This window comes from Notothenia coriiceps, unplaced genomic scaffold (assembly GCF_000735185.1).
Source record: "Notothenia coriiceps isolate Sejong01 unplaced genomic scaffold, NC01 NC01_scaffold00000492, whole genome shotgun sequence".
In the NCBI taxonomy this organism is placed as follows: Eukaryota; Metazoa; Chordata; class Actinopteri; order Perciformes; family Nototheniidae; genus Notothenia; species Notothenia coriiceps.
The window spans coordinates 212,920-239,926 of NW_011333193.1; the positions used below are offsets into that span (position 1 = coordinate 212,920).

The 27,007-nt window shown below is 43.3% G+C and overlaps 3 protein-coding genes across 3 annotated transcripts in view; 1 reads left to right on the forward strand and 2 right to left on the reverse strand.

Annotated features, from left to right (window-relative positions):
* The window catches only part of kcnh7 (potassium channel, voltage gated eag related subfamily H, member 7), a 39,605-nt gene extending 28,338 nt beyond the window's left edge, over positions 1-11,267 (reverse strand). Inside the window, exons 1-2 of the mRNA XM_010781503.1 lie at positions 11,250-11,267; positions 6,282-6,707 (exon numbers count right to left, since the gene is read on the reverse strand). Of these exons, the coding sequence (XP_010779805.1) occupies positions 6,282-6,707; positions 11,250-11,267 (444 nt within the window). The remainder of the gene's footprint in view (positions 1-6,281; positions 6,708-11,249) is intronic.
* A 7,146-nt stretch (positions 11,268-18,413) lies between these two features.
* Positions 18,414-25,780, forward strand: LOC104954408 (potassium voltage-gated channel subfamily H member 7-like). Its single transcript, XM_010781513.1, has 5 exons — positions 18,414-18,543; positions 18,751-18,906; positions 22,898-23,371; positions 24,070-24,090; positions 25,509-25,780. Exons 1-5 carry the CDS (start codon positions 18,414-18,416, stop codon positions 25,778-25,780), a joined length of 1,053 nt encoding a protein of 350 aa, XP_010779815.1.
* A 651-nt stretch (positions 25,781-26,431) lies between these two features.
* The window catches only part of LOC104954417 (potassium voltage-gated channel subfamily H member 7-like), a 7,308-nt gene continuing 6,732 nt past the window's right edge, over positions 26,432-27,007 (reverse strand). Inside the window, exon 3 of the mRNA XM_010781524.1 lies at positions 26,432-26,541. Within this exon, the coding sequence (XP_010779826.1) occupies positions 26,432-26,541 (110 nt within the window). The remainder of the gene's footprint in view (positions 26,542-27,007) is intronic.

The window sequence follows — 27,007 nt, forward strand, 5'->3', positions numbered from 1 at the left end:
CTTCATTTTGTCTCTCATAGTTTTAGTATACCTAGGATGACAATTACAGGCCTCTCTCATCTTTTTTAAGTGGGAGAACTTGCACAATTGGTGGCTGACTAAATACTTTTTTGCCCCACTGTATATGGCAAAACAAGAAACCGCGAGTTAATAAACTACTACTGCAACGACTCAAGAGGGATGGGGGCATGGGCCTCCCCAACACTCGCCATTATTACTGGGCTGCTAATATTCGCTGCCTCACCTTCTGGCGCCACTTCTACCTTCAACCCCCAGGCCAGCGTGGACATCCTTGGAACTAGAGTCATGTGGTGATGTCTCACTCCCAGCACTCCTTGGGTCACCACTCAGTCAATTCTCGTCTAAGTCGATAGCTAATCCAGTTGTTCGGCATACCCTGAAAGTGTGGGTCCAGTTTAGGAGGTCTTTTGGTCACAAAGATTTCTCACTTCTGAGCCCTGTGGCTTCCAACCATCTTTTCGTTCCATCGAGACATGACTCCACCTTTCAGGACTGGCACGGGAAGGGTATCAGTCAATTTAAGGATATGTTTACAAATGGTAATTTCATGTCTTTCGACCAACTTTCAGAGAAATACAATCTACCTAAGACACATTTCTTTCGATATCTACAGGCTACTAGGCACTATGTGCGTTCTGTCTTGCCGTGTTTTCCTAAGGAACCGGATAGTAACCCTGTTGATATGTTCCTCTCCTTTAACCCAATGTCTCAAAAGGCTATGTCAACCTTATACAGAAACATCTCCACGTTGATTCAGGCACCCTTGGTCAGTATTAAGCTGGCTTGGGAACATGACCTGGGGCAGTCCCTGGATGATGACCTTATGGGACACAATCCTCACATCAATCCATAAATCTTCACTCTGTGCAAGACACTGCCTTATACAGTTTAAGATAGTAAATAGGGCGCATTTCTCAAAGGCTAAATTGTCCAGCTTCTTCCCAGATGTGAACCCTACTTGCGATAAATGTAAAAACAATGTTGCTACCCTCTTTCATATGTACTGGCTATGCCCCCGCCTACAGGAATTCTGGGGAGACGTTTTCCTTACCTTGTCCAACATCGTAAATCAAAAAACTAGACCCGGACCCCCTGGTAGTTATGTTTGGTACAACCACTATTGGTGTGCTGCACTTGACACCCTCAGAACGCCGCATGATTGCCTTTTCCTTGCTTCTGGCCAGACGTGCAATTACTTAAATGGAAGGACGCTGCCCCGCCCACATGCAATCAATGGCTTCGGGGCATAATGTCCTGCCTTAACTTAGAGAAGCTGCGCTTCTCAATCAGAGGCTCTGATGAGAAAAAAGACCTGGGGTCCCTTTTTGGCTTACTTTAATAAGACCAAAGTAACTTGATGTGGTTACTTGGCCCTTGACATGAAAACAGTGTGACTATTGTAATATACAATAACATATAGTAATTATATTCTCTACTCTGGACAATGTGCTATATAATTAGTTTGATCATCCACTGGAACGGGGAGGGATGGGCCATCTCCGGCATAATTATTTGTTCACAATACTTTGCTGATTTTTATTTTTATTTTTTCTATAAAATGTCTTCACTTTTTGTATTTAATGCTACATGTTTCCACAACTCACTGCATTGTGATCTGTGGGATTTCTGTGTTGAACAAGAAAATGAATGAACATATTTTGAAAAGAAAATAAGTAACGTTCTATCCAGTCAACATTTGTTAATGGGACAGTTTTGTTGTCCCATTAAGGCAAATTCCAACTTTTGAAATGAGACCAGGGAGTTGTGGTGCGTTATCAACATGTGTGCGACAGTTAGTGATGTCACTTCACACTGATACCACCCTTTCCCAGCTATCAAAGTTGTTTGTCTCCTCTCAGTGTCAAGAGTTGGGGTAAGGGTCGGCTCAGCTTAGAGATTCAGAAACATGTGTAGTTTAGGAATGTTTAATCTCATTCACACACCACCAAGACTAAACAGTGGATCATTCCTGCTGCTGTGGACACATCTTCATGGTCTCAGCGTTCCTCAGTGTCAACACAACTTCCCTGAATAGGACATCTCTGCAAAAACACACTTATTTGGCTGATGATGAAGCCAAATTAGGCATCAAAACATTAATATCAGCAGATGGAACCTTTGTGAAAATAGTAGGAATAGATGAAAGTATTGTATTGTATTCACTCATACAAAAACAGATTTGCATGCATACATTAAAACGTCTACACACAATGCCTTCTGATGCGTTTAATTTAAAGCACTTTAATTCTCCCGTCTCAAATTTCTAGCCGGACTAAATGACTGCACAGACTTTGGGAGGGGAGTTTTTGAGGGGGGGGCATTAAGCCATGACACAAGTCCTGATCCATTAGTGTGGTGCAATCTGTAAACACAATAAGTGGGGATGCTAATAGGTCCTACACTCCCTGTCGCGGCTGACAATTATCCTAATATCCTCGGGGACAATCATTACCCGCTGTTTCCTGCAGTAGCTGTACTATGTCACGTCAATATATCACCGTTCCAAAAAGTTATTGCCGGTCAACGTGGCATTTTTCAAAGTTCAGGGTCAAGAACTTTCTGATTCAATTAATTGTTTTCAAATGATCTTTTTGCACAGATTTAGTTCCATACCTGTCTGGCTCTTAACATTTTAATTAAGTTTGTAATGCCGCGGGCTTGAAATCAAGCGCTCCTTTAATTCTGGGCTGAGCACAGGCCACCTCGGCCCCTTTGACCCGCTAGGGATAGATTTTGCTAAAATCACTCATTAGGAATTGATGCAAAGAAATGCAAGCCTCCATAACCGCTGAGCACAGTCCTCACAACAACGGGGGAATTCATTTCACCCGACATTTTGACTGGAGAGATTTTAATGTGTCTGAATTCAACAGATTTTTCGATCAACAAAAACACTGATCTAAACGTCCTGATGTTTTTCTCATATACAGGTGAGAGTGAATGTAGAGTACTGGCTTATTCAAAGTATATTCATTTATACCGGGACGGCGGTCAGTGCAGTTTGATTCATGAGGGAAAGTGTGTCTCCATCATGGTGAGGGAGTGTGCTGTATCTGCTTCTGATGGGTCCATTAATGAGCCTCCGTCCTCCCAATCTCACCCCTAAATCACCGCCATCACTCACTGCTGCAGAGCATCCGGCCAACTGAGAGAGCAGTGCATGAATCATACATAGGAGCAGATGAGTCCTGAATTATCCATCATCAGTGAGCGGGCAGTGCCTTAGGTGTAGTGCTGCTGCCTGTCTGGGCGACCTGCACGCAGCGCATGATGTGGCCCACACAGACGAATGTTGATTCAAATCTGAGCTTACAGTAAATCGGAGGCGTTTGGGGATGAGGAGCCGAGCTAAAGCTCCCATTAGCGAGCAGCTGTATCAAACACATCCTCCCAACATCACTCTGGCCATCTGCCACTGCGGCTTCATGCACTCGCCTGGCCACTTTAAAACAAACAGCCAAAGTTATGATTCAGCCTTTCACTCTGTATGCAGACACAATAAGTTGTTTTCCCATAAGGGCTGCACAATTAATCCTAGTTAATGCAATGTCCAAATTGAAAGTAGTGCAATATTTGGTAAAGGAAAATAATGTAATATTAACTGTATGAAGTATTGCGGTGCTGCACATTAGTCCTGGTCTTCAAATGGTGTCCAACAGACATAATAAAACATCCTAGTTGGTTAAAAATCCTCCTTAAAAATCACACCAATCATTTTAATATATGTTCAATAACAGTGTGAATAAAGTTTTGTAAATGTTTAATCCTCTTATATCGCAAATCATATCGACCTAGCATGTATTAGAGGTCGTTGTTATTTCTATGTGATTAATGTAAGTCCAATAAATAAGTGCCTTTCAACTCTGTTTTCGGTTTCCACCAACTCCTGAGAAAAACGTCTGCCTTTTAGCTGCTCCGTTGTTGTCGTTAATTGTGCGAGTCTGTCATTTGGTGGTGGGTAAATGAAAAGCAGTGATTCAGAGCTGCAGCAGAAAACAATGCTGAACAAAGCCATAACACCAAGGCTGTATGCTGGGAGACGGTGATAGGTTTCTGTGGGTTCGTCACTGCCAGGGGCATTCCATTGTTGATATGAAAATATGGATAACCTCATCCTCACAGCTCATTTGCTGGAAAGATGTCGAGTGTTCATATTCCCTATCAACAGTAGAAGGAGACAGAAGAAACCCACATGTTTTGCTTATTCAGCCAATCTAATAAGAAAACAAACGGAACAATCATATTATTGCATGAGTAAATAGTTGTACGAGAATTGATTTGAGTCTATTCTGACTGTTTGTCCAACTCCAGGAGAGAAAGAGTGAGATTGAGGGGGCTACAATGAAGCTGCCTCCTCTCTCTTCTTTCTTTAGCACAAATGTTTCTGCAGGTTTTGCAGAATAATAGAGTTGCAGTTCTGTACTGTTGCTTTAACCAAAGGCAACATGCACATCTAATTAACTCTCAAATCAAAGAGTGAATGAGACAAGGGGAAATTAAGTAAATATCGCATGCTTAATATGCATGGGAATATAAACGGAAGAATGTGCCATAAGGAAAATGTTGTTTGTGGTTCACTAAAAGCTCAATTTAAATGTTTAAGCATAAAGAGCTTTTGGGCAAGATATAATCAATAATAATATTTCTGGAGCTGCTTCATTGACAACAAATAAAAGCCTGACAGCGTTTATGTAAATGTGTGACTGAGATTGTTCTTGTGAGTGGTTTTGCCCCCTTCATTCCAAAAGAATCTCCTAAACTTCCTCTAAGACAATTTGGTGAAAGTGTCTAGGCTTAGTTTAGTCGTTAATGTGCAAAGACTCTACCCTGCCAGAAAAAAAGGAAAATCATATTTGGAGGTTCTGGTTTGGAGCACCTTTTCAAACTTAACCTTCCAATTTGCAAATATATCACATTTGGAAACAAGGTGCATGTGAGCGTCGACATAATAGGCAAATCATCTCATCCTACCCCACAGGACATCGATATGCAAATGATGGAGGCGCTCAAATGACTCCTGTACGTAGAAATCAGCACCGGACTATTTCTATCCATTTGCCAGCTGCAGAGCTGAAACCCTGCAAGAATCTCACCCTGCCACAGCAGAAGAAACCATAGCATATTGTCAGAGATGGTTTCCAGGCAACAAAGGTGCACGAGTTTAAAGTCTAAAAATAGTAATTGCACACAGAACTAAAATAAAGCACCTAAAAGACAGGATCAAACATTTTACAAGGATGTGTTATTTTCAGGTTCTGCTCATGATTGGAGGCGCTATTAATACCACGTTTTGTCACCGCGCTCACTGTGTTATTTTGACACGAGCTGTAGCGGGAACACACATTCTGTCCCCGCACCAGTCATCTCGCCGTGTGACGGGGACATACATCGCGCCGCCGCTCAGCTGTCTGCTCTTTTCCCTCCACCTGCCAATCACTGCCAGCCTGTGGCCATGGACCCCCTCGCAGGGACACACACCTAATGGTAAATAATGACTCGGCAAACTGACAACACACACACATCAGGCTGTGGTGATTTCACTGGGAGGTGTTACATCACACATTCCAGTAGCTTGCTTTTCTTCCATTATGCAAAACTAGATGTCAGACACTTCACTTAACTTATTAATACTCAAGAGGTTCTAGATACAAAGCGAGCTCTCACTCTGTAAGCTGCTCTCTGTAACCGAGCATTAGATAACTTGCTGAGCTATCAAGTCAGACACACACGAGCCACATAGTTTCTCACAGCCAGTAGTTAGGGAGGCTGGGACCTTCTTAACTGATTAGGATGGCCCGGGGCCTCTCAGTCTGGCTCTGATGAAAAGAGGGCTGAGGAAAGCAGATGTGACAGCCCAGCGTCAGATTGCTTTAGTAGTCAAAACAGCTCAGAAGCATGACTGCTGAAGCTGCGGCCTGCAGCCATGACAGTGGAGCACACCAAGGAGGGACTCAGCTTGGGAAGGTGAAAAGTGTGTGCCATAAAAAGTAGCATCACATGCATGAAGGAGAAGGCATTCCATATTGTTGTTTGTTGGCAAACTCCAGCTTCTGTGTCCATGTTGTTCATGTGAGCATCTCACATACACTTCTGTGCCATGAAAATTCTATTTCAAGGCCTTATTTTCATATGGACAAAAGCTACAGTGTAGTTTTGGCAATGGAAATCGGAAGTCCCAGGCTCCTCCAACAATGCAATAAATATTTATGATATATATACAGTATATATATTTATATAAATATAATTTCCGCCCCGCTTACCTCGTCCGATCCGGAGCCGAAGATCAGCAGGTCGAAGGGGATGGCGGCCACCATGTCTATGAGGAACCATCCTTTGAAGTAGTGGATGGCGATCTTGGCCGGGTGGCTGACCACTTCCTCGTTGGCGTTGACGTACGTGGTCCTGAAGTTTATGAGGATGTCCACGATGAACATGATGTCCACGATCAGATCCACCACGTTGAGGGGGGAGCAGGAGTAGCCGCACTCCCGCCTCCTCTGCTCCTCGATGTCGTTGAGGAGGAAGGCGGCGGAGTATGGCGTGAAGATGGCCGTGTAGATGACCAGCAGCAGGATGAGCCAGTCCCACACCGCTTTGAAGGGGCTGTAGTGCAGGATGGTCCAGTGGTCCATCCGGGGGGTTTGGAGCTTATACTCCGGCAGCACGTCTGCGCCCAGAGACAGAACCTGGGGGGGTGAAAAAAAAGTAGTGTGTGAACGGTATAATGACGTGTGTATGCAGAGTTAAATAATTGCCCAGGTTATACAGCCTAAATAGTCTGAACAGTATTTCTGGTATGAGAATGAAGAGCAGCAGTAAATACAGTTCAGATAAGTGCATTAGCATTTCCGTGCCTTTACATCAATGTGCGTGCTGGTTGGTGGAATTGCATTATGACATATGACTGAAGATTAGGTCAAGTAAAGGTCATGTTTGTTTGAGTTGAACTTCAGCAGCGTGGCTGTACAGCCTGTACAATCCTAATGCACTTTAACATTATCTAATTAAAGGGAAATATTGCATAAGCAGATTACTTGAGGCATGAATTTCCCTAAATGAATCATTCATGTGTCGAGAGAAGGCTGATAAAAAAGCACTTATTCTTATAAGTTGACATTTTAAGTACGCTTAAAAAACATTATTTTATATGATACCCATGTTTTCTACACAATTACTGAAAGAATTAAATGTGAATCAAAAATGTCAGCTGGTATTGTCTATCTAATCATATTGGCGTTTCCTTTGTGTTTCACTTGCCTATACTAAAAGAAAAGACAAAAAATAAAAACATATATTAGCAATTCAACCGATATTAAAACACCTAAAAGATACATTAAAATAAAAAGATCATTATGAAGAAACCAACTGAAAAAACCAACAGCAAGCATGATATCCTTACAGTGGAGCTTTCATCTACTCCCTCCAGCTAGCCTGGGTGTCACCATCATTACCTCTGTTATTGCAGATACCATACATCACTGCTCAATATTACAGCAGCATTATGGCCCATTTGTGATAAGACTCTCAATGACTTGGAAGTAATTATAGGCAGGAGCTGAGGATACATCTATTCATCTAAGTGTGTGACACTTCAATAGCCAGGAATGTTCAGGGCATGTTCACTGCTGATTATTGAAGCTATAAGGAGGAATGCAAAGAGAGATAGAATGAAGCATTGAGCGAGAGACTCCATGTCCCCTTATCTCTACCTCTGGTCACCTTTAAAACCCCCCGTGACTGAGAGGAAGGATGATGTAATGCCTGAGGAAAGGCTGAAGTGTTAATAATTGAGTTGGTTATTAGAAACTCCTGCCCTCAAAGGGGTCAGGGTCAAATGCTTCTACCCTCTGATACGGGATAACCTTTCAAATCGATCAGAAAGCAAAGGACAAACAAAGGGAAGGGGATTCATTATTCATCGCGCTGCCACTTCATTAAAAGCCAGCGTTCCCGATGCGTCTCACATCGCGCTCTCACAACCCAATGTGTAATTGCTGTTCACTTTCAAATTCCGCTGCTTAGATTTCTGTTTTCTTAAATAGGTACATTTTGAAACTTGCCATAACAAAGACACTTTTAAAAGATTATCCTACTTTTCTGTTTGTCTTGTATTGAGCGAACACTTTTTACACAATGTTACTGCATCCTGTGTATGAAAATATACAAATTAACCTCAATTATTCATAATAACTATTATAAATATAGAAAAAAGCTAGCCTTGACTGTCCTGGCACAGCACTGTTCTGTTTTCATGCAGTTTATGATTAATAATGATGATGCATGGTAACTCTGCACTACACCCCCACGGGTACATTACCCCTCGGCATGCTGGGAGGAGACTGTTGGTTGGCTTAGTGACAGCTCTGGATTAACGTGTTGTAGCCAATCTGTTTCTAAATAAAAGATCCTATCTTAATTATTTAAACACACCTACTGTAGCTATGTGCACTTGGCGCAAATGAACTCTCTCTTGTGGGATAATGGAAAGCTCGTTGTGTGTTTGGCTTGGCTTCAAACGATATGCAAATCAGCATCAGCGTTCTCCGCTTCTTTTGGGTCTGGGCTGGGCTATCATTTATAAGAGTGGAGTGTTGTTTCATGTTTCTGCGGTTAATCACGTGGCTCCAATCATTAAAAATGAGCTCCAGATAACTCGAATAACACGAATAGGTATTTAAGGCTCATGTGTGCTTGAGCTGCATGCACTGCGACATTCAATTTGTACCAAACAGCAGGAGAGCTGCTAGTCTCTTTCTTTATCAGTCGCCTGGCTTCCTGGGTGCAGCCTCCATCTGCCTGTGGGCGCTGTGAGGCAGCCAAGGCCAGCGGAGAGCGAGTCTGCTCACACGCCCCGATGGTGGCTTCAGATGAACTCAGAGGAGTCCAGAGTCAGGACATCTGCTGTGGCTTTGTGCGGCTCACAGTCAGTTGTCTAGAGCAGGGTTTTTCAAAGTGGGGGCCCCGACCCCCGGGGGGGCGCCAGGGGGCACCAGGGGGGTCACGCAAAGTTTGAGGGATAAGGGATTTTTTTTTTTTACTTTTTTTTTTTAATGTTATTAATAACTGTATATCTATCAATCTATGTGTCCTTTGATGCCGATCTTTTAATATTATATTAAAAGATCGGCATCAAAGGACACATAGATTGATAGATATACAGTTATTAATAACATTAAAAAAAAAAAGTAAAAAAAAAAAATCCCTTATCCCTNCACTGAAGGGCTTCGGAGATACGTCAAATGATCCCAATAAAGGATCATATAAATAAGGGAGTTGTTTGGAAAATTGTGTGTGACTTTGCTCTCATCAGTTGTGCCTGAGAGGAAGGAGTTTAATGAGCTAGTCCCCCCCCCCAACACACACTCACAATCTAAAGTGACAGCGTTGTGTTGTAGCAAAGGCTTCGATTTTCTCTTTGCTCATGCCTCAAAGTGGAGCTCATTTATAATGAGTTTCTTCGCTGCCAGCAGCAAAAACTACAGACTTGACAAGAAGATTTGTTGTAACTCTGCTTGGTGGTTGCTGATATAAACCTGAGTGCTTTAAAGCACTCAAAGTGGAGGCATGTGAGGTAGAGACATGCCCCTGCTGTGCTTTTACAGTCCTGTCTTAACCTCATACACATTTATTTCCCTCCTTTGGATTCATTTTCTGTTGTCGGTTCCACCCTCACTTGGCCGTCTCTATGTGCATTGTAGCATAGGGTTGTCCTGGCAACAGTTCAAAGAGCCATGATATATCAGCTACTCTCAGATTCATCCTGCAGAGTCAAAGCAGAATCTAGTAGTGCTAGTGCAAAGGGATTTAACATGTTTCAACGTCTATATTATCATATGCACAACAATTTAGAACAAAAAAAAGAAAAGAGAATCACTGAAGTAAAAGCTAACCCTAAGACATACAAAACTAAAATGTGGCGGTGTTGAGCCATTCCTACTTTCCTGGCTCATAGATGCAAATCTCATACACATACGTAATGCAGAATGAGATGAAATGCTGTGAAAAATGACTACAGCCTATTTGCAGACATGACTATAGGCTAGCTGTAGAGACATTGTAGTCTGGATCACTGTGATGGAGTGATAATCCTTACAGCTCTGCTGTGGCTACACACAAGCTTAGAGGAAGCACGTTTACGTTCATGCCCTTTATTTACACTAATGGAGTCATGTACATGCATTTTTACTTATTGATTTATCGGCAGTCCATTTCTGCTGCCTTAAGGCATTTTCATTTATCATCTTTCCAGGTTAGAACATGAGCATGGGAAATCATAACTAAAACAATATCAGGGTAGCTTTGAGTTACAAATTAGAAATAAATAATACACCTGCAGTGCCCTTAATCAGAATTGCCTCAGACATATATTCGATACATGCAGACATTGGCATTAATATTCATGTAACCTTGCCCCTTAAGTCATTGGGATCAATAACCCATTTCTTCAGTGGCCTTCCTCTTTCTGGTGAGGTTACAGCCACAGATCCGACATCATTTTCTCATAAGTCTCATATATAAAGAGGTCGTAATCAAGATGTTTAGGTCTTTGAATGAATACAATTAAACACAAATCATTTAGGTCGAGAAAAATGAAGCTTTTCTTTGAACAGTAGTTGATTTTGACTGCTAATACCCATATGGATCTTTGAGACTATTGGCCATGTAACTGATATGCAATATTTCATGGCTGCCAATATCGTCGTATAGCAGTTTAACCTCAGCTTGTAATCTTTTTCACCGTCACGTTTGGCAGGCCCGCTGCCACTGAACACACACGGGTCATTGTGATGTTGAGTCTATGGATTAAGCCCACACACACTGCCAATATGTGACGCTATTACCACAAACAAACAGTAAACAGTCTCACAGCGCCCTCCCCCAACCTGCCCAGCCTCACACACTTCACTTTGCAGGTCCCCCTCCCCCTGCCTTCTCTTACTCTCGCCTCATTGAGGGGCCTCACCCTCACCCACCCTGCACAGCTGTACAGAGACACGGTTCATCCATTCAGAGAGATGAATGGTGATTAATTGTAAGATATGCTTCAAAGTGCAATAAAAAGGTTTATGGGTAAAAATGTTGATCCCTCCTCCCTCCTCTCATATTTATGATTCCAGCCCAGGATCCCTGCTTTCTCTCATTCACAGATCACATGTTAGCATCTGCGAATGAACGTCCATTCATTTGTTCCCACCTAATCAGGCTCATTCATCAGATCACATGCTGACCTGATCGTTTTCATTCATGTTTGACATTTAGTCAATTGTTCTTGGCTTTTTGGAATGCAAATATGAATGTGAAACGGCACATGTTACTCTCACATCACAATAAATAAACAAACACGTAGGGATTTATTTATTAAGGTGTGAGCCAATAAACATTCATTGGGATCAATCACTGATATGTTGCTTGTGAAGTGAAAATGTTTTGGCTCATAAAGGTATGAACGCTCTTTCTCCTGCCCTTCAGGCTTCTGGGAGGATGTTCCTCAATCGTTGGCTGAGTAATAAAACGACACCTAACCGTTTCTTTGAACTTTAAGTATGATTAAAAGACCAGTACCAGAAGACCAAGAGTTCTAGAGGGTTCATAATTTAAAAGCAAATCTGATAAATAGCAAGGATCAAGACCATTAAGTGCTTTGGAAACCAATAGAAGTAATTTAAATGAAATTCTGATCATTCCTGCTGTTTCAAAAAGGTCCGGAGTAGGTCTGCTCAGAGCCTTCAATCCTCCTCTAGGCATAGTGGCAGACCTGATGCTTGGCCATTAACATGTTGATGTTCTTACAGTGTTTTCACGCCCAGGCTGTCAGTGTTTGACCCTTTGAATCAGCCTACAACCATGAAATCTAAATGTCAGGCAGGGATTAGCAATCTGCGGAGTCACTTTGACGGAGATTGTATCAACAAGCCCTTAGAGTCCGAGGGGACAGCCTACGGCCACTGGTCTGTTTCATCACAGCTCAACAAAACCTTACAACCGCACATTCTTAAGGCCTTGGACCACTGAGGCTTTGTATTTGTCATATGAGTCTCCTCCACACAAGACTCATATTGTTGTTTTTCCTGTGGGCAGACAGATAGCTGAGGTTTTGACAAAAGTCAATTGGTATCGCAGTGCAGTGTTAAGACAAGCATGACAGGAATTGGCTCCTGTCAAGCTGCTACAGTGTTGTTTAATCACATTTGTTTCAGTATCTACAGGTGCACTTACAGCACATCGCTGTGATGTTGTTATTGGTGTTTCCTGTAGATAGGACATGTCCTCCTGTCAGCCTGTGTACACAGTTTAATCTCAGAAAAGGAGAAACGCGTTATTTGGTTGTGTCTAAAGTCCTTATGATTGAGAGAAAGTAAAACCTTTAACAGTCAATATAATCCTTTTAATCAACACATCATAGATTATTGCCCAGATACAAAGCAAACACAGTTAAGCACACTAATAACACATATGCAATCACACACTGAATCAATACAGCAATCTCTCAGGACAACAAGCGCACCAATGACTGGCAAGGGAAAGAAAAAATATGTTAAGCGTACTGTATAAAAATACACAAGCAGGCATTATTTTCACACATCCAATCATCTCACGTTGCTGTGTTTGCAACTAGTCAGGTTTTTCCCACATTCATAATGATGAACGGTGTATTTCTGGCAGCGTTCACAGCGTGCTATTTGACAGAGTGTGCAGAGCCTTCCATCACCCTCCATGATCTCCCAGATAACCTTTCTCAGTGACACGGCGTGGTGCCTACAGCTTCAGACAGATTACTCCTAATACTACTCGGCCAGGCTTTGTTGTAGTCCGTGCATTGCTTAGGACTCGCCTCATGACCTTAAATGATATCCCTACGCTAACAAGTCAACCACAAGTACAAAATACCTTTTTGTTTTACAGCAAAAATGGGATTTCAACATTACACAATGACCCGTGAAACAGCTAACATGGGAAAAATAGCAGCATGATGTACTGAAGGTGATTTAATAATGTGCTCCCCACTGTGACAGTTATTAAGTACTATTGAGCATGTGCATTTTTTACATGATTTTATAATTCCATATTGTGATTTTGTTACGAGTCATTCTGCTGCCCTGATTTGGACTCACTTCAAACAGAACTTTACCTTTATTTTGGTTTCATTTATAATCTCAGAGTGAAATCAAAACCTGAGTGCACTCTTGTCATCTGATCGTTTACCTCGCAGTTTAAACTCAGATATTGTTAGGTGTCTAACACACGGTTATAAACCTTATTTTATACTTTTTGACATTTTTCTTTGATTGATACACACCTGTGATGCAGTGATTTGAAATGTGACCTCTGGGTGATGGGTCAGTCTCTCTGATGATGTTGTAACCTTGAGGATAAGGTAGCTCCTGGATTAGAGAGTTAAACAGCTCTTAGTACAACTGAATGTTCTCGGGGGGGAGAAGGGGAATGGAAGGCAGAAGAATAAGCCTTCCTCTCTTCAGAACAAGGTCTATTCTTATGTGTAACTGTTTAATTTCCACAACCGAAGCTGTGCTTGATGTACTTCCTTTATAGCCTAACGTTAAGTACCATAACCGTGTGTTTGCCACAGATCTTATTTTTTGCATGATACAAAATCCAATAGAAAAATCCCATTGGCTTTTAGTCGAGGGAGCCCTTGCTGTCTTCTGGGCCGGACTACAAAAATACATCACTGCGCCACTCTCTATGGTGCGTCATATTTAGGAGAATTCATTTGGAGGGTGGTATGAGGGGGTAAGGCATGCCACGTGTATATGTATCATTGTAGCTCACAGGCTTCCCCACCTTTGCACACGCCTTGTGCTATACGTCATCGTCATTCACATTTAGCTCACCTTCTCATGTAGAGTCAAAGAGGGGTGATGATAGTACAACAGGGATTGACTCAGCCACCCTGACTAACACACAGGGTCAGAGAGCGACCTGATTGGTTGATCTGATGACGATTATCCGAGAAGATGCTCCCCGCTGAGCTTCTGGCAGAGAGGGGGAGAGGGAGATGTCACCGTAAACCTCCAGCGGTGCATCACCAGCCAACAGCTCCCTGCCGCTGGAGGCTCGGCTCCCATCAGTGTCACTCACTGGCACACACACCTACACGTACACACACCATGTCTATTAAGCCCGGGCACAAAGCACAGGCTACAATTTAAAATGAGTTTGACTGCGATACTCTTGGTAGCGGTTTCTCCAAATTAGGGCTATCAGGATTCCTATACGCCCCCATCAGAAACAAGCAGTCGGAAGATGTTAAACTGCTGTGTGTGTGTGTGTGTGTGTGTGTGTGTGTGTGTGTGTGTGTGTGTGTGTGTGTGTGTGTGTGTGTGTGTGTCGTGGGCGTGTTGAACAGCTCTATGTGACGAAGGCACCTCTCTGTGGGAACAGTTGCTCACTGTCCTCACCTGAACTCCAACAGTGATGCTGCCTTCAGTCCAGATCTCAAGGTCAAATGACCCAAAAAGAAATGCTCTGTATAAAGATTCAACTTTATTGTGATTGTTTCTCCACTAAGTTTTGGATTACATTTGTCCATCTGTCTGCTGAAAATATATGTGTATTTATTCCATGACTAATGTGCGATCCAAGTCATTTATTAGACAGAGATTTAGTCCAAAAAGAAATGGCATGGAGGACGATTTGTTATTGTGGTGTGTTCAAAAGCGATGCCTCTAAAGCTTTGGTCTGATAACATTAAAGAGCCCCTCAGCATACTGTGATTTGGCATATTTTGTGTTTACCACACTGTGCTGTTATCCTGCTGAGCCATCTGCATAGCAACAGATTACCAGGTAGCCCTGCTAATCCAGGTAGGCTGCTCCGCGTCAGGGAGGACGTGGAGACGTGTGGCGCAGTGGATTAGTGCGTTGGTGTTGGGATCAGGGGAGCACAGGTTCAAACCCCACTGCAGTCAGCATGTCGTTGTGTCCTTGGGCAAGATACTTCACCCCAAATTGCTCCTGTGGGGATTGCCCACAGTATTGAGTATGTAAACATAAAAGCGTCTAACATGTAATGAGGAAATGAAGCAGAGTGGAAAACGGTTAAATCAATAATAACCACATTTCCCCTCAGGCTTAAGGCTTGTGGGTTGACTTTGACACACCGGGCGAGTGCAACAATGCAACAGCAATCTGATCAGGCTGTTATATAGAGGACTGACTCTGGATTTTGGGATGATTGTCAGTTTTTTATCAGCTCGCAACGTTGGAGATTAGTCACAAACAGCAAGTCAGCACTTTGCTCCATCCTCAGCATATTACAGACCAGTTTCTGCAAATTTGTGAAGGAGAATGCTGAGTCATACTGTTTTAAAAGACAGAAGTATATTTTGTCAAGTGTAGAATGGCACCTGAGGTGTCACATTAGGAAGCTTAACTATGTTTTGCCCTGCCTAACATATTCAGGTCAGAGATGCTCTGACTAAATCCGTTTTAGTGTCTTTCAGTGGTGCGTTCTCTCATTACGCTGCGCCGTGTAAACCAGCTCCATCGCCTGCTTATTAGATTTAGTTGGGCAGAGAACATTCGGCTAATTAATGCTGCCCGCAGCCTGTGTGTGAGCGGCTGTGTGTGTGTCTGTGCTGAACTGAGATCTGTGAACCTCATTAGTGTTTGTGTCCTTGTGTGTACTCCCGGTTTTCTGTCTCTTTGCCAGTGTGTAAATGTAAATGTTATCTCTGTTTGTGTGTGTGTGTGCGTGTGTTTGTCTTTGACCCTCCGCCGAGGCAGGATATGCAGAGGGACGGGCAGAGATTTGCATCTGCAGCAGCACCGGGATCTGTTTGATCTGTCCACTTATAACACATCAGGAGGCCTTCCTGCACAGAACCTGGGCACATACAGTATCTCACTTCTCAGGGAGGGAGGCCAACACAAAGAGGGAGGGAAGAGAACCGAGGCTGAAGGGACAACATAGCATCGTGACAGAAAAAGAAGAAGAACACAAATGAGGGTGGATTTAATAAAGTTCAAACAGAAAGGGGGGGAAAGCTGTATAACTAATAGCAGTGAGTCAAAAGAAGTCAGTTATACTGAGTTATTGAGGGGAACGAGCGGGAAATTGAAAATAAATAGTCGTAACAGATTGATTTTGTGCCTCATCACACACTTACTTGTCTTTTAAGTGTAATGGAAAACATGAAATGGGTGCACTCATACAGCAACAGCACAAGTAGATTTCTTTTTTACGATTTTTCCATATTGATTTAAATCACAAATAATTTGAATTCAGGTTCCATCCAGTTTCTCATACAGAATATCTGCCCATCCCTCCTCACACACATTCAAACACACACACACGCACGCACGCACGCACGCACGCACGCACGCACGCACGCACGCACGCACACACACACACACACACACACACACACACACACACACACACACATAAGCACCCAGCCTCCTCTCATTCTTATATTGCCCAAACAAGTTCAACCATAATGCCTTTTAGAACATAATACTTCGCTCCAATGAATTATAAATGCCCATGGTTTCCAAGCGGCTTATTTTTAGAGCATGCACACACACACAAATACACCCAGAGATTGCTTGACAAAGCTGGGGTTACGTCCCCTACTGAGGCATACCGAGGTAACACTCAGCACTGTAGTGTGTATGAAGATAATGGGCGTGTATGGTCCCCATATTTCTAATTTCCCTGTGTGTTCATGATGAGCTGCCATTTAATGCATTCACAGGGGAGACATTCACATTTGATGAATTTATCCTCTGTAGACAATGTTTTCTCCGTGGACCTGCTAGCATCACTACAGGGGAAATGATGTGGTGCAAAGACTGCATAATACGAAATATTATAAGATCAACTTTACTCTCTTGAAATGTGACCAATGAAATGAAAGGAACACATATTTCTTTGTGCTGGAGATAAATTAAACTAATATCCAACTTGGAACATAAGGTTGCCTTTCTCTATAGCAATCACTTGTTTCCATGGAAACAGACTCATTTTAATTATAATTTACAAACAAAATTAATTGTCAGAGTTTTATATATAACAGGATGCTCGTCATTGTCGTTGCTGCTCCTTGTTGCCAAGGAGATTAAACAGTCACTTTCGTATGAATACATCCTGCAGATGAGGGGGCTGCAACACGTTTTTGATCTACTTAATTGTTGGTTATGGGTAAAACATGGCATTTGTTCATATGAAACTACCTGAATTTGACTTCCTTTACCTCTGCACTTTCAAAAATGAAGCAAATATTCCGAAACACATGCAAATGAAGAAAGATCTTCGCCAGATTCACAGAACATGTGCAGTGTTTACTAAAAGCGCTGCATAAATGAAACGCCACAAATACAAAACTTTGGAAAATTGGAAGAAATATTTTTGAAAGTGCAGCACGTTGCTTCCTAATGGAAGTGTTTTGGGCCGTTGAAATGCATCTTTTCCCTCAAACGAATCCTATAAAGAGTGCCACCTTCACTTTGAGGAGGGGCTTCTGCTGTTCATTATCACTGAAGGCAGGGACGGCGTTATGCTGCACCCCCTCTTACTCCCTCTGACTGAAACTAATGGCTCCTTCCACTCAGGGTGACACTGATGTACTATTAGGGCAGGTTACTGTGCAGAATCAGGGGTCCCCGATACATAAATCAAAGTCCACGCTAGTGAGGCAGTGGGTTTGTAACCCTGCTCCACGATAGGAGCTTGACAATACAATGACCGCAGAATGGTATTCGGCAATTATATTGGTCCGTGTGTGGCAGGCATTCATATTGGTGGGGACTGCAGTTGAATGTGTGCCCCCCCGCAGAAAGAAATGCTGTAGGCTGGATGCCTACTGGGGGTGCTATAAATAGTCTCCTGGTGACAGCAGGACTTAGAGCCTAATGTGAGGGAGAGCATCTTCCAGAGATGTCTGTTTATTATTTATAACTTCATATACATTTCTACACCAGTAACCCTGCTCATAGCTTCTTTACATCCAATTTTGCCAGGGCTTTAAACTTAATACTAAAGTCAGACAAATATCTTAAGAACCATCTTTTTTTGTGTTTTTATTCCGAAGACAGTCTTCGGCTCGACTGCTGTGCTGATAAATGAGGAGCATTTAGACATGAGGCATTAACAGGGTCACACTAAATGTACCTCCTGTCGCGAAGCCACGGGCAAATCGTGGTTTAAAATCTGAGAGCAATTACATTCATTCTCCATTTAGCATCCAGAGAACGATAAGAAGGGAGAGACATTTCTGATTGCTGTGTTTTGCATACAAAGACACGCTTTCTGTGCGCCTCTTAGTGATCACTTTCGGTGTCATTTCACAAGTATTTGGTAGGCATTAATGTTAACACGAGGTGAATGGATGTTTTCTCTGACTGCACCCGGCAGCGGGGCGCACTCGGGGCATGTCTGGATTTATGAAATCATTCCGCTCCAGAGGCTTCCCTCTCTTCGGACCTCTTGACCTTTTCACCCGCATTTCTCTGGCGGGCCTCTCCGCGCACACAGTGTTATCTGGGAAGAAGATGTTTGAATGTCAGTGTGTTAATGGAACGCTCCAGGGTCAAACTGTGTTGCAACTGGAAAGCTATTTCATTACTTTGAGTTAGGTTTTAACATCTTGTTTTGCACGGATAATAATGTATTTCTTTTAAGATTGATAGGGTTACAATTTCAGTGATGTATCAATTCATCAAAGCCATGATACATTTGATTTCTAACCTTTGATTTCCTCTTGCTTAGGTTCTAACTTCCTGTGCGCCACACATATCATCCCCGTGAAGAACGAGGAAGGCGTGGTCATGATGTTCATCCTGAACTTCGACTACGTCCTGGAGGAAGGCAGCAGCGACTCTCTGGAGAAACTCAACCACACCACGCCATCCAAAGCTGACCACCGTGAGTAAAGGGGATAAAGGGCTGGAGAGCTAACAACATGTCCCATGCCCCAATGCTGTAAATCAACCATTGCACATCTCTTGTGATGTAGGTGCTGCAGGGGAAGTCGTCACAGATTGGAACATAGAGAAAGGAAAGGAATGATATCAATGTAGCTGCCACTCATGACCTTTTTACTTGTAACCTTTTTAAACATCCACATACATTTTTGTCTTTTTCTGACATGACCCTTTATATTTATCTCAATGCCCTGACAGACCATGCATTCTATCTTGCCTAGTTTGTGCATTAGCGCCCAGCAGGAGTTCCCTGCTGGACAGCTCCTTGGGCCTGTTGACACCAGCGTTTAGCAGACGCCGATGTGTTAGCCTGCCATCATCTCAGAGGTCCTGCCCAATTATAGCTACAGTGTGCCTGGATGGCCTGATGAACCAGCGGAGCCCCCGTCCCAGAGCTGTCTTCATAATAGCGCTCTCCAACATCTTCTTGATGCCTCCGTTCAGCTCTGTGTCTCCACTGTGACATCAGGCGCAGCAGCATGGAGGACCAGAGGTCACCCCTAGATGACTGTAATTGGATAAGGGTCCTAACAGGCTGCGTTGCCTCATGGGGTGTGCGATGTGTGTGTGGAGTATATAAGCAAGTATTGTCTCCGTGTGCCGGATCAGTGAAACAATGCGTATAAGCTTTTCACTTTGTGTGCGTGTACGCGTCACTGATAAGGCCTTCCTCTTTCACTTTTCTATGGAGGCTAATTGCTCCAAGCACAAGGGCAGTCCCTGATGGAGCACGCCTGTATGAATCAAAGTCTATCCGTCTAAATATATAAGTAGGCGTCCCTGAAAATCTGTTCGTCAGGTCTAGATACGTTTACAAGGTTTAGCCTCAGTGCTGCCTACATGTAACCTCTACCGCTGCTGTTCCTCATTTCATCACAGCCCTCCCGCACATAACTCCAGAGACCTAGTATTGCATTTTTTACTCTCAGATGGACAGAGGTCACATATTCTGAATAACTGCATAATTTAAGAGAACATCACTCACTGCTACGGATGTAAATTCAACTCAATGGAAGCCATGGTGTTACTATGCATCGGGCAGTTGTGTAGCAGCAGCTGCTTCTGAATGTTGTGAGCTGATGATCCATGTGTTGCATTACCTAGACTCCCTCTGGGGGATGAGCAGCCGTACATTCGCTGCTGCCTAAGCATTGATCCGTTCATTGTGCCACCATCTTTTCTCGCATTATGTGGCTTCTTCCACACATCCATTAATAACACCAAGACAAGTGGAATCAATCACTTTGTGACCTCAGCTCTTCTGGTTTAAAATGTTTGTACATAAAAGCCTTAAAACAAAACCAGAATGAGCAAACATTCAGGAGATACCATATTGGAAGACCGCCCCACCAAAAGACACAGATATCTCCTTCAACAAGAAACAAAGCAGTAATATGTTGAGGTAATGAGGTAACATTATAAAGAAGCCCAATTTAGCAAAATGTAGGATCTTTGAAGATTTGAAGGTTTTGGTCAAGGGCTGATGATCAGCTCATTTGCTTTGCAGTATGTTCTGCCTGTGCTTTGACACCGCCTTTGATTTCTGCAGTGGTCGGTATAGGCGTCCGATATGGGTCAACTTTAAGGTCAGCATAGTAGGGCCCGTTTTAATGAGTGTGTGGACACAGACGAATAACCCATGGTACTCTCTGGAGCCTGTGAGCAATATGAGTACAAGGAGTCCAGGTAAACTATCCTTAAGGAACACTTCAGTCTGTAAGCACCTTAACTGCACCGCTGTGTTTTATTCATCTAACATCCTGACAACAGGAGACGAAGACAAACGGAAACAAAGCCGTCTTTGTCCCTCTTTTACCAAAGGAGGAAGCTTTATTGTTCTCTTTCTAATTCTCCCTGACATCTGAATCATGCTCACATTACAGAAAGACATTTCACTCCCCAACACAGGGATCTAAGGGCCCAATTAATATTCAATGCAAATATTACTATCTGGTATCATAGCAACAAGGGCCACTGTACGTCCATTGGCTGTGTAAAGCCGGCGGTGAGTTTTAGCAGGGAAAGAATGAGAGTGTTGGAGAGGCAGTGAGAGTGAAAACAATCATCTACTGTACACACACACCAGTAACAGAACTCAAAGGCAGCTTATTCCTGCAAGGTTCAGCCCCTTTTTAAATATTACAATTAAATATAGCTACTCGCACATTTTACAGCACACAGCGTGACAGAATTATGAGCTAATTAAAAGACTTGTGGCGTATGTGTTTATCCTCGAGGCGCAGTAATACAAAGCGTTAAGCATGTAAAGGCTCTTGAGCTTCCATTTGTTATTCGGGTTAGGTGTCTTACATCAAACTGTCGGAAATGTAAAATGCTAGGTTAATTGGGAGAACTGTCTTGAAGTGGTGTGAATGCAAGTGAAAAGCGTTTGAGACAGCCTTGCTAAACAGGCTTTTGTTGTATTGTGCAGACTCTTTTGGAATATGAATGGAGACGCTGATTTGGGTTTAGCTCTGGGCGGATGAATCAGATGCTAGTTTTGAGCAGTCCTATCTGCCTCACAGCACGGGCTCAGATGAAACACAACTTTGTTCACGAGCAGAAACAAGAACTCATTTCCTCTTCACCAAGATGAATCACTTGTTTAGTTGGTTACGAGCGCGAGCGTCAGAACTAGCTCTGATGACCAAATTAATGCAAATGATCATTCCCAGCATCTGGCTCGAGGCTTCATTCAAACACACTACACTGACCCAACACAACAACAACTGTTGTGTCTAAAATGACTTTCTCTTTCTCTCAGTCTCACTGGAAAGCAGCAGTGAGGAAGATAGAGATGCATGCTGTTTCCCCCTCCTGAGTCTCCAAAATTCAATTTGATGTCCATTTTACCACCTATTGTGTCTCTCAGTACATCCTCGGCTGGCCCAGTCTTTGCACATATTGCAGTTCAGCGAGGTGTGTCAAATAAAATGTGCTGTAGTTTGCTGGAACAAATAAACAAAGGACACTAATGTAAAAGGTGTGTTTCTTGAAAGCTTCTATGAAGGGTCTTCCCTGCACATGATGGCATTAAGACTTGTTTTCAAAGAGTGAGACAGTGCTCTGATATGTATGGCATATGTTCAGGCGACTAAATGATTCACAACATGCAGGCCATGCTTTGCAGTCCATATGTGAAATCCTGAGAGCGCAATTTCCCCCTTGAAATGTTGGCAAATGTAGTAAAATGCAACTAAATGAGCGTTTTTGGAAAGTGTGTGATGTGCGTAGCATAGCCTCATTTTATTACTTTGTATGATTTTAGGTTTCTTGACTTTTTCTTGCACAACAGTCCCTTAGAACTACCTACTGTCATCCTTAAAGTCACTTTTCCCTTCATCTCCCCAGGAGCTATCAATCTCACATTAAAGTCCTGAGTATATTACTTTACAAGACCTCTCAACGATCTACTGACATTATAATAATCCACCAAATGTACTCCGCCATGAATAATTGAAGGATATTGAAGATTAAACTGGTGCCTGAGGCAGAAGGGGCATTTGTTTTGATCTGCCAGGGTCTTTTAAACATCGCTACATTGGCAGGCTTCTCAGTGCTATTGGCGAGCAAGTACAAGCTCTCAGCAAGGATATTACAGACCGCAAGCAAGTTCTGCTACAAACAAAAGGTGAAAACACAACACAACGTTGGAATGAGTTCTGTGGTTCTCACTGGCTCATTAAAAACCACCAGACATTATCAAAGCAGTCAAATAACGTCATAACAAAGACATTGGCTCTAAAAGAGATTCTATTGGATGTCTGTCTGAGGTCTTTCTTGCAAGTAAACACCCCAAATCATAAGCCGAGGAATTATTCAATCACATAACCACCTTTAGCTTAGCAATGGAGGGAGCGGTTTGTTTATGGCGATTGCTTTGTGTTATGTTTGACATTCATCTAAATCCCATTCTCACCTTTCAATTTCAGGGAAAGGGAGATTCTTTCGCTTCCGTTTCCCGGGCTTACCTCTCCTTGGCATCAACAAGCAGTCCCTGCCCCAGGAAGACCCCGACGCTGTCATGGTGGACTCCCCTCGCCACAGCGACGGCTCGGTGGCCACGCGCGACTACCAGCTTCCCACCACCCGCGAGAGCTGCAGCCCCTCCTACGCCAACGACACCCGCGCCCTCATCGGCCCCAGCCATTGCTCCACCCCTGTGTCCGGGCCATTGGACCACTCGTCGCCCAAGGGCCCCTGGGACCGGACGTACCCCGACTGCTCCATAAGGCAGACCCAACACCAGATCAAGGAGGTTGTCGCTGCTCCTTCGATCCCAGGACTCACTCAAACCGCCTCCAGGGAGAGAGTGTGCAGTATTCGCAGAGCCTCCTCCGTACACGACATGGAAGGATTCGGGTCCAACTCCAAGATGGGGTTCAGGGACAGACACGCCAGTGAAGGTAGGAATCTTCTGCTCTAATATGCCCTGAATGTACGCTTGACATTTGAATTTTAAACAACTACTGCCCCATTTGTTTAATGTCGTTATTATGTGTGTATAGAAGTTAGTTTGACACTAAAAGGATGTTGTAACATTCACCTTTCTAACATTCTCTCTGATCAAAATGCTCACTTTACTATGTGACATGGAAACTTGATACCTAGTGCACACTGAGAATGTGGTTTGTCAAGTGGTTTAATGATCTTTTGAAGACATCGTTTTTTAAAAGTTAACATTTGGCCCTAATGTTGTATTCACATTAAACATTTACCAAAATGTTGCAATACAATGACATTACCAAACTCCCTATGGTCCCAAAATAGGATATTAAAGATGTGGCGTACCAGTCTCTTAATCAGTATTATAGTGAGTCACGATCCACACTGTGAGCCATTGATCTACCCCCAGCCTGAATCACTCCTTTGGACGAGGGTAAAAGGGGCCCCAGACTGGCCAATCAGTCTACCCCCCCCTCCCCTTATCTGCAATCCTCATTCAAATAGCTCCATGAGGCTGACACAGTAATATGTCTACTTCACGAGTCATGAATTGTTCAAGGGGACAGTAGCGGGGGTTCGATGCCGGCTCCATTTGTCATCGTAGAAGCACCAGAAGTTCCTCTCACACCCCCCCCCTTTTCTTTCTTCTCCAACACAGACAATGGTCGCAATATTAAAGGTAAACAGTTGAGCACGTCTATAAGATAACTTCACTAAACCCGCTTGTTGCATGAGTTTTCCCACACGATCTAGTTCAGATGGATGACTTTGTAAGAGTCTTAAAAGTCTGGCAGTGCACTAAGTGACTCAGTCTCAGTGCACACGACCCGCTGATCCCAAGCCAGTTGCCCGGAGGAAGTTTTCTCAGTTCGAAAAACCACCGAACTCTGCACGCGCTTGCATGAAGCAACGCATTTACATCTCTCTCCTGCTTCCGTTCATTGAAGGAAATCAATGAGCCTCTACGAGACGAGGCCTCCCACTGTCTGTAACCTTTGTTTCCTTCTGTGCAACCTCTGGATTCCTGCTGCCATGTCTTAGTGAATGAAAACCTGACCGTGTTTCCATTGGGATTCTATATTCTCACCTCAAATGACCTGTAGCGGTGCTGATGCTGCATGCATTTCACAACATTATCCCACATGATGCATTCATGTTTGATGAAATGAGTTCCCTAATCAAAGTGGTTTTAATATGAATTCAGTGGTGGAAGGTAACCAAGTTCATTTACTCAAGTACAATTTGTGTAGTACTCTTACTGCTTGATTTGTATTGCCCAGGGCTGCCATAGTGTACCATATCCTGTACTATATTGTGATATTTTAAGTGATGTTTGTACCCATGACTACTGCAATCCCCCCTCCCCTCCGTATTCCCGCTGTCCCCTTTACCCCCTATTTCTTCTCTCTCCTGGTTTGCTAGTGTCTCGCTCCTGGATGGCTGGGGGTATGGCTTCAGCTTTTCCTCTTGAAGTTATTTTTCATGACTGCGATGACATTTCCTTACTGTGGCATGTATTGAAGCTGTGCATGCAATCTCTCATCCTCAGCTGTCAGTTTCTCTGTCCTCCACTCTCAATCAATGTACTGTACTGTGTGAAAAGGAAAACAACTAGAACATTCCTTTGCTGGCTCACACGACTGAGTCAGCAATTCTCTCTTTTTCACTTTTGATCAGTGTGTGTAGTGCTGTCACGTGATTTCACAAGAAAGCTGTTTCTAATATGCTGTGAGAACATTTGATTCCAACGCACCTCATTAGACAGATTGATGGTTTGACTAACTGTGTGGAGTCTTTCATGCTTTTCTTTCACCAACAGTGTTCTTCATTATCTTTTAATGAGAAACTTTGAAAGGCCTGTTCACCCTAGACAGGTCAATCTGAGGGTTTATATTTCAGTATCTGTTGTATTCTCCGTGTTGTGTTGTGGTTGAACTCACTCCAAACGTAAGGGCCTGCCCATGCTCACTCCCCATGTCACAACAATCACTCGAGAACTAGATGTCCTCGATTCAGAACTCCTACAATAGCACAAGTATAGTAAAAGATGGAGCAGCTTTTAATGCCGCGTCCTCCCTCTGTGGCTTTCTCTTCCAGGGCCGCTGAGCCAGATCAAATCCAGCCTGCTGGGCTCCACCTCCGACTCCAACCTCAACAGGTACAGCACCATCAACAAGATCCCCCTCATCACGCTCAACTTCTCCGAGGCCAACAATGAGAAGAAGTGCCCCTCCCCTCCGTCCTCGGAGAATACCATCATCGCCCCGAAGGTCAAAGACCGCTCACACAATGTCACCGACAAGGTCACGCAGGTAAGACGCTCACCAAGCGAGGTTTCCACACAAATATGTGGAAAGTTTCTGAAATGATGGAAAACTAAATTGAGACTGAGAAACACAATGCTTTCTTGGTGTTTTTTTTTTACGCTGAAATCCCCTTTGACAAGAGGTGCGTTCAAGTGCTATGTGACAATTAGCCGGGGTGCAGTATCACAGCTAATTAAAGGGATTTTGACATTCTCTCAATAATCAAGAGGAATGGTTTTGATTATGAAGCACCGGCACAGCACAGATTTATGACAACATAGTCAAAGCCGTGTGGTCTAAAAAGTGGAAGGGACTCATTGTTATAGCGATATATATTGTATTTAAATAGTTTGAAATGCACTGTGTGGAACATTTTAGAACAATCTTCCTCACGGTTCTTTTTATGAATGTTGTATAAAATCCATTATCAAACCATCTGGGAGTAATTCTCTGTTTGGAAAACAATCAAGAAGCGTTTATTCATAATTCATACCTCTGATGCTCCGTTGACTGTGCATACTGCAGGGGAGAGACATTGGAATTGAATAATAACGCTCATCATAATATCGTTTACTATCATCACAAATCACTCGCACAGATTGAGCGGACGATGAAGTGTGCAGATTGCTTCCACACCCCTCCTCCCCTCCCCCTCTCCCCCCATGATTCATTGGAACTCGAGGGGTGTGATACATAAAACGGCAGAGATGTCTATCACTGGAGGCAGATCATGGGGATCCTCTTACAGCTGCCAGACAGCGTCCATAGCTCCATCTCTAGAGTTACACAGAGGCTTAGAGGTCTTTCTCGCCTCTCCGCCTCGGCTGAGGGACAGGGACTGTAAGTGAAGTTTTCTCAGGGGTAGAACGAGGCTGCCCCAAACCACTGATCACGTCTCATTTCTACATTTCGCCCATTAGTGGTGTAATGGAAAGAGGGCGCAGGAAGTGACCCCTGTAGCTTAGAGGCTCAGCAGACCCCAGTGCAGCTCACTGGCCTCTCCATCCAGCATTAAAGTCAAAGTTATTAAGAAGAGGAGAGGAGAGGCCTATTAACGTGCTTGTGGCACACCAGAGGACCCGAAAACAAGTTGCTGTGTAATTTCTACTTTGTTGAAGTGTGCCGAATGTTTTCTAGCTACAGTAGCTAATATACACATTTATATCTACGTTACATTGTTCTGTTAACTTACACAATACACTTAAGTAAAAAAACATCTTGTTTCCTCTTGCATTTATATGCATTGTATTTATTATTGAGTTACCACTATCTGGCTCCATCGGTGTCCGG

Coding starts and splice junctions, on each gene's coding strand:
- LOC104954408 (XM_010781513.1), top strand. CDS start 18,414: ATGTCTGGATTTATGAAATCATTCCGCTCCAGAGGCTTCCCTCTCTTC. Junction 23,372..24,069: donor GGACAGACACGCCAGTGAAG/GTAGGAATCTTC, acceptor TCTCCAACACAG/ACAATGGTCGCAATATTAAA. Junction 24,091..25,508: donor CAATGGTCGCAATATTAAAG/GTAAACAGTTGA, acceptor TTTCTCTTCCAG/GGCCGCTGAGCCAGATCAAA.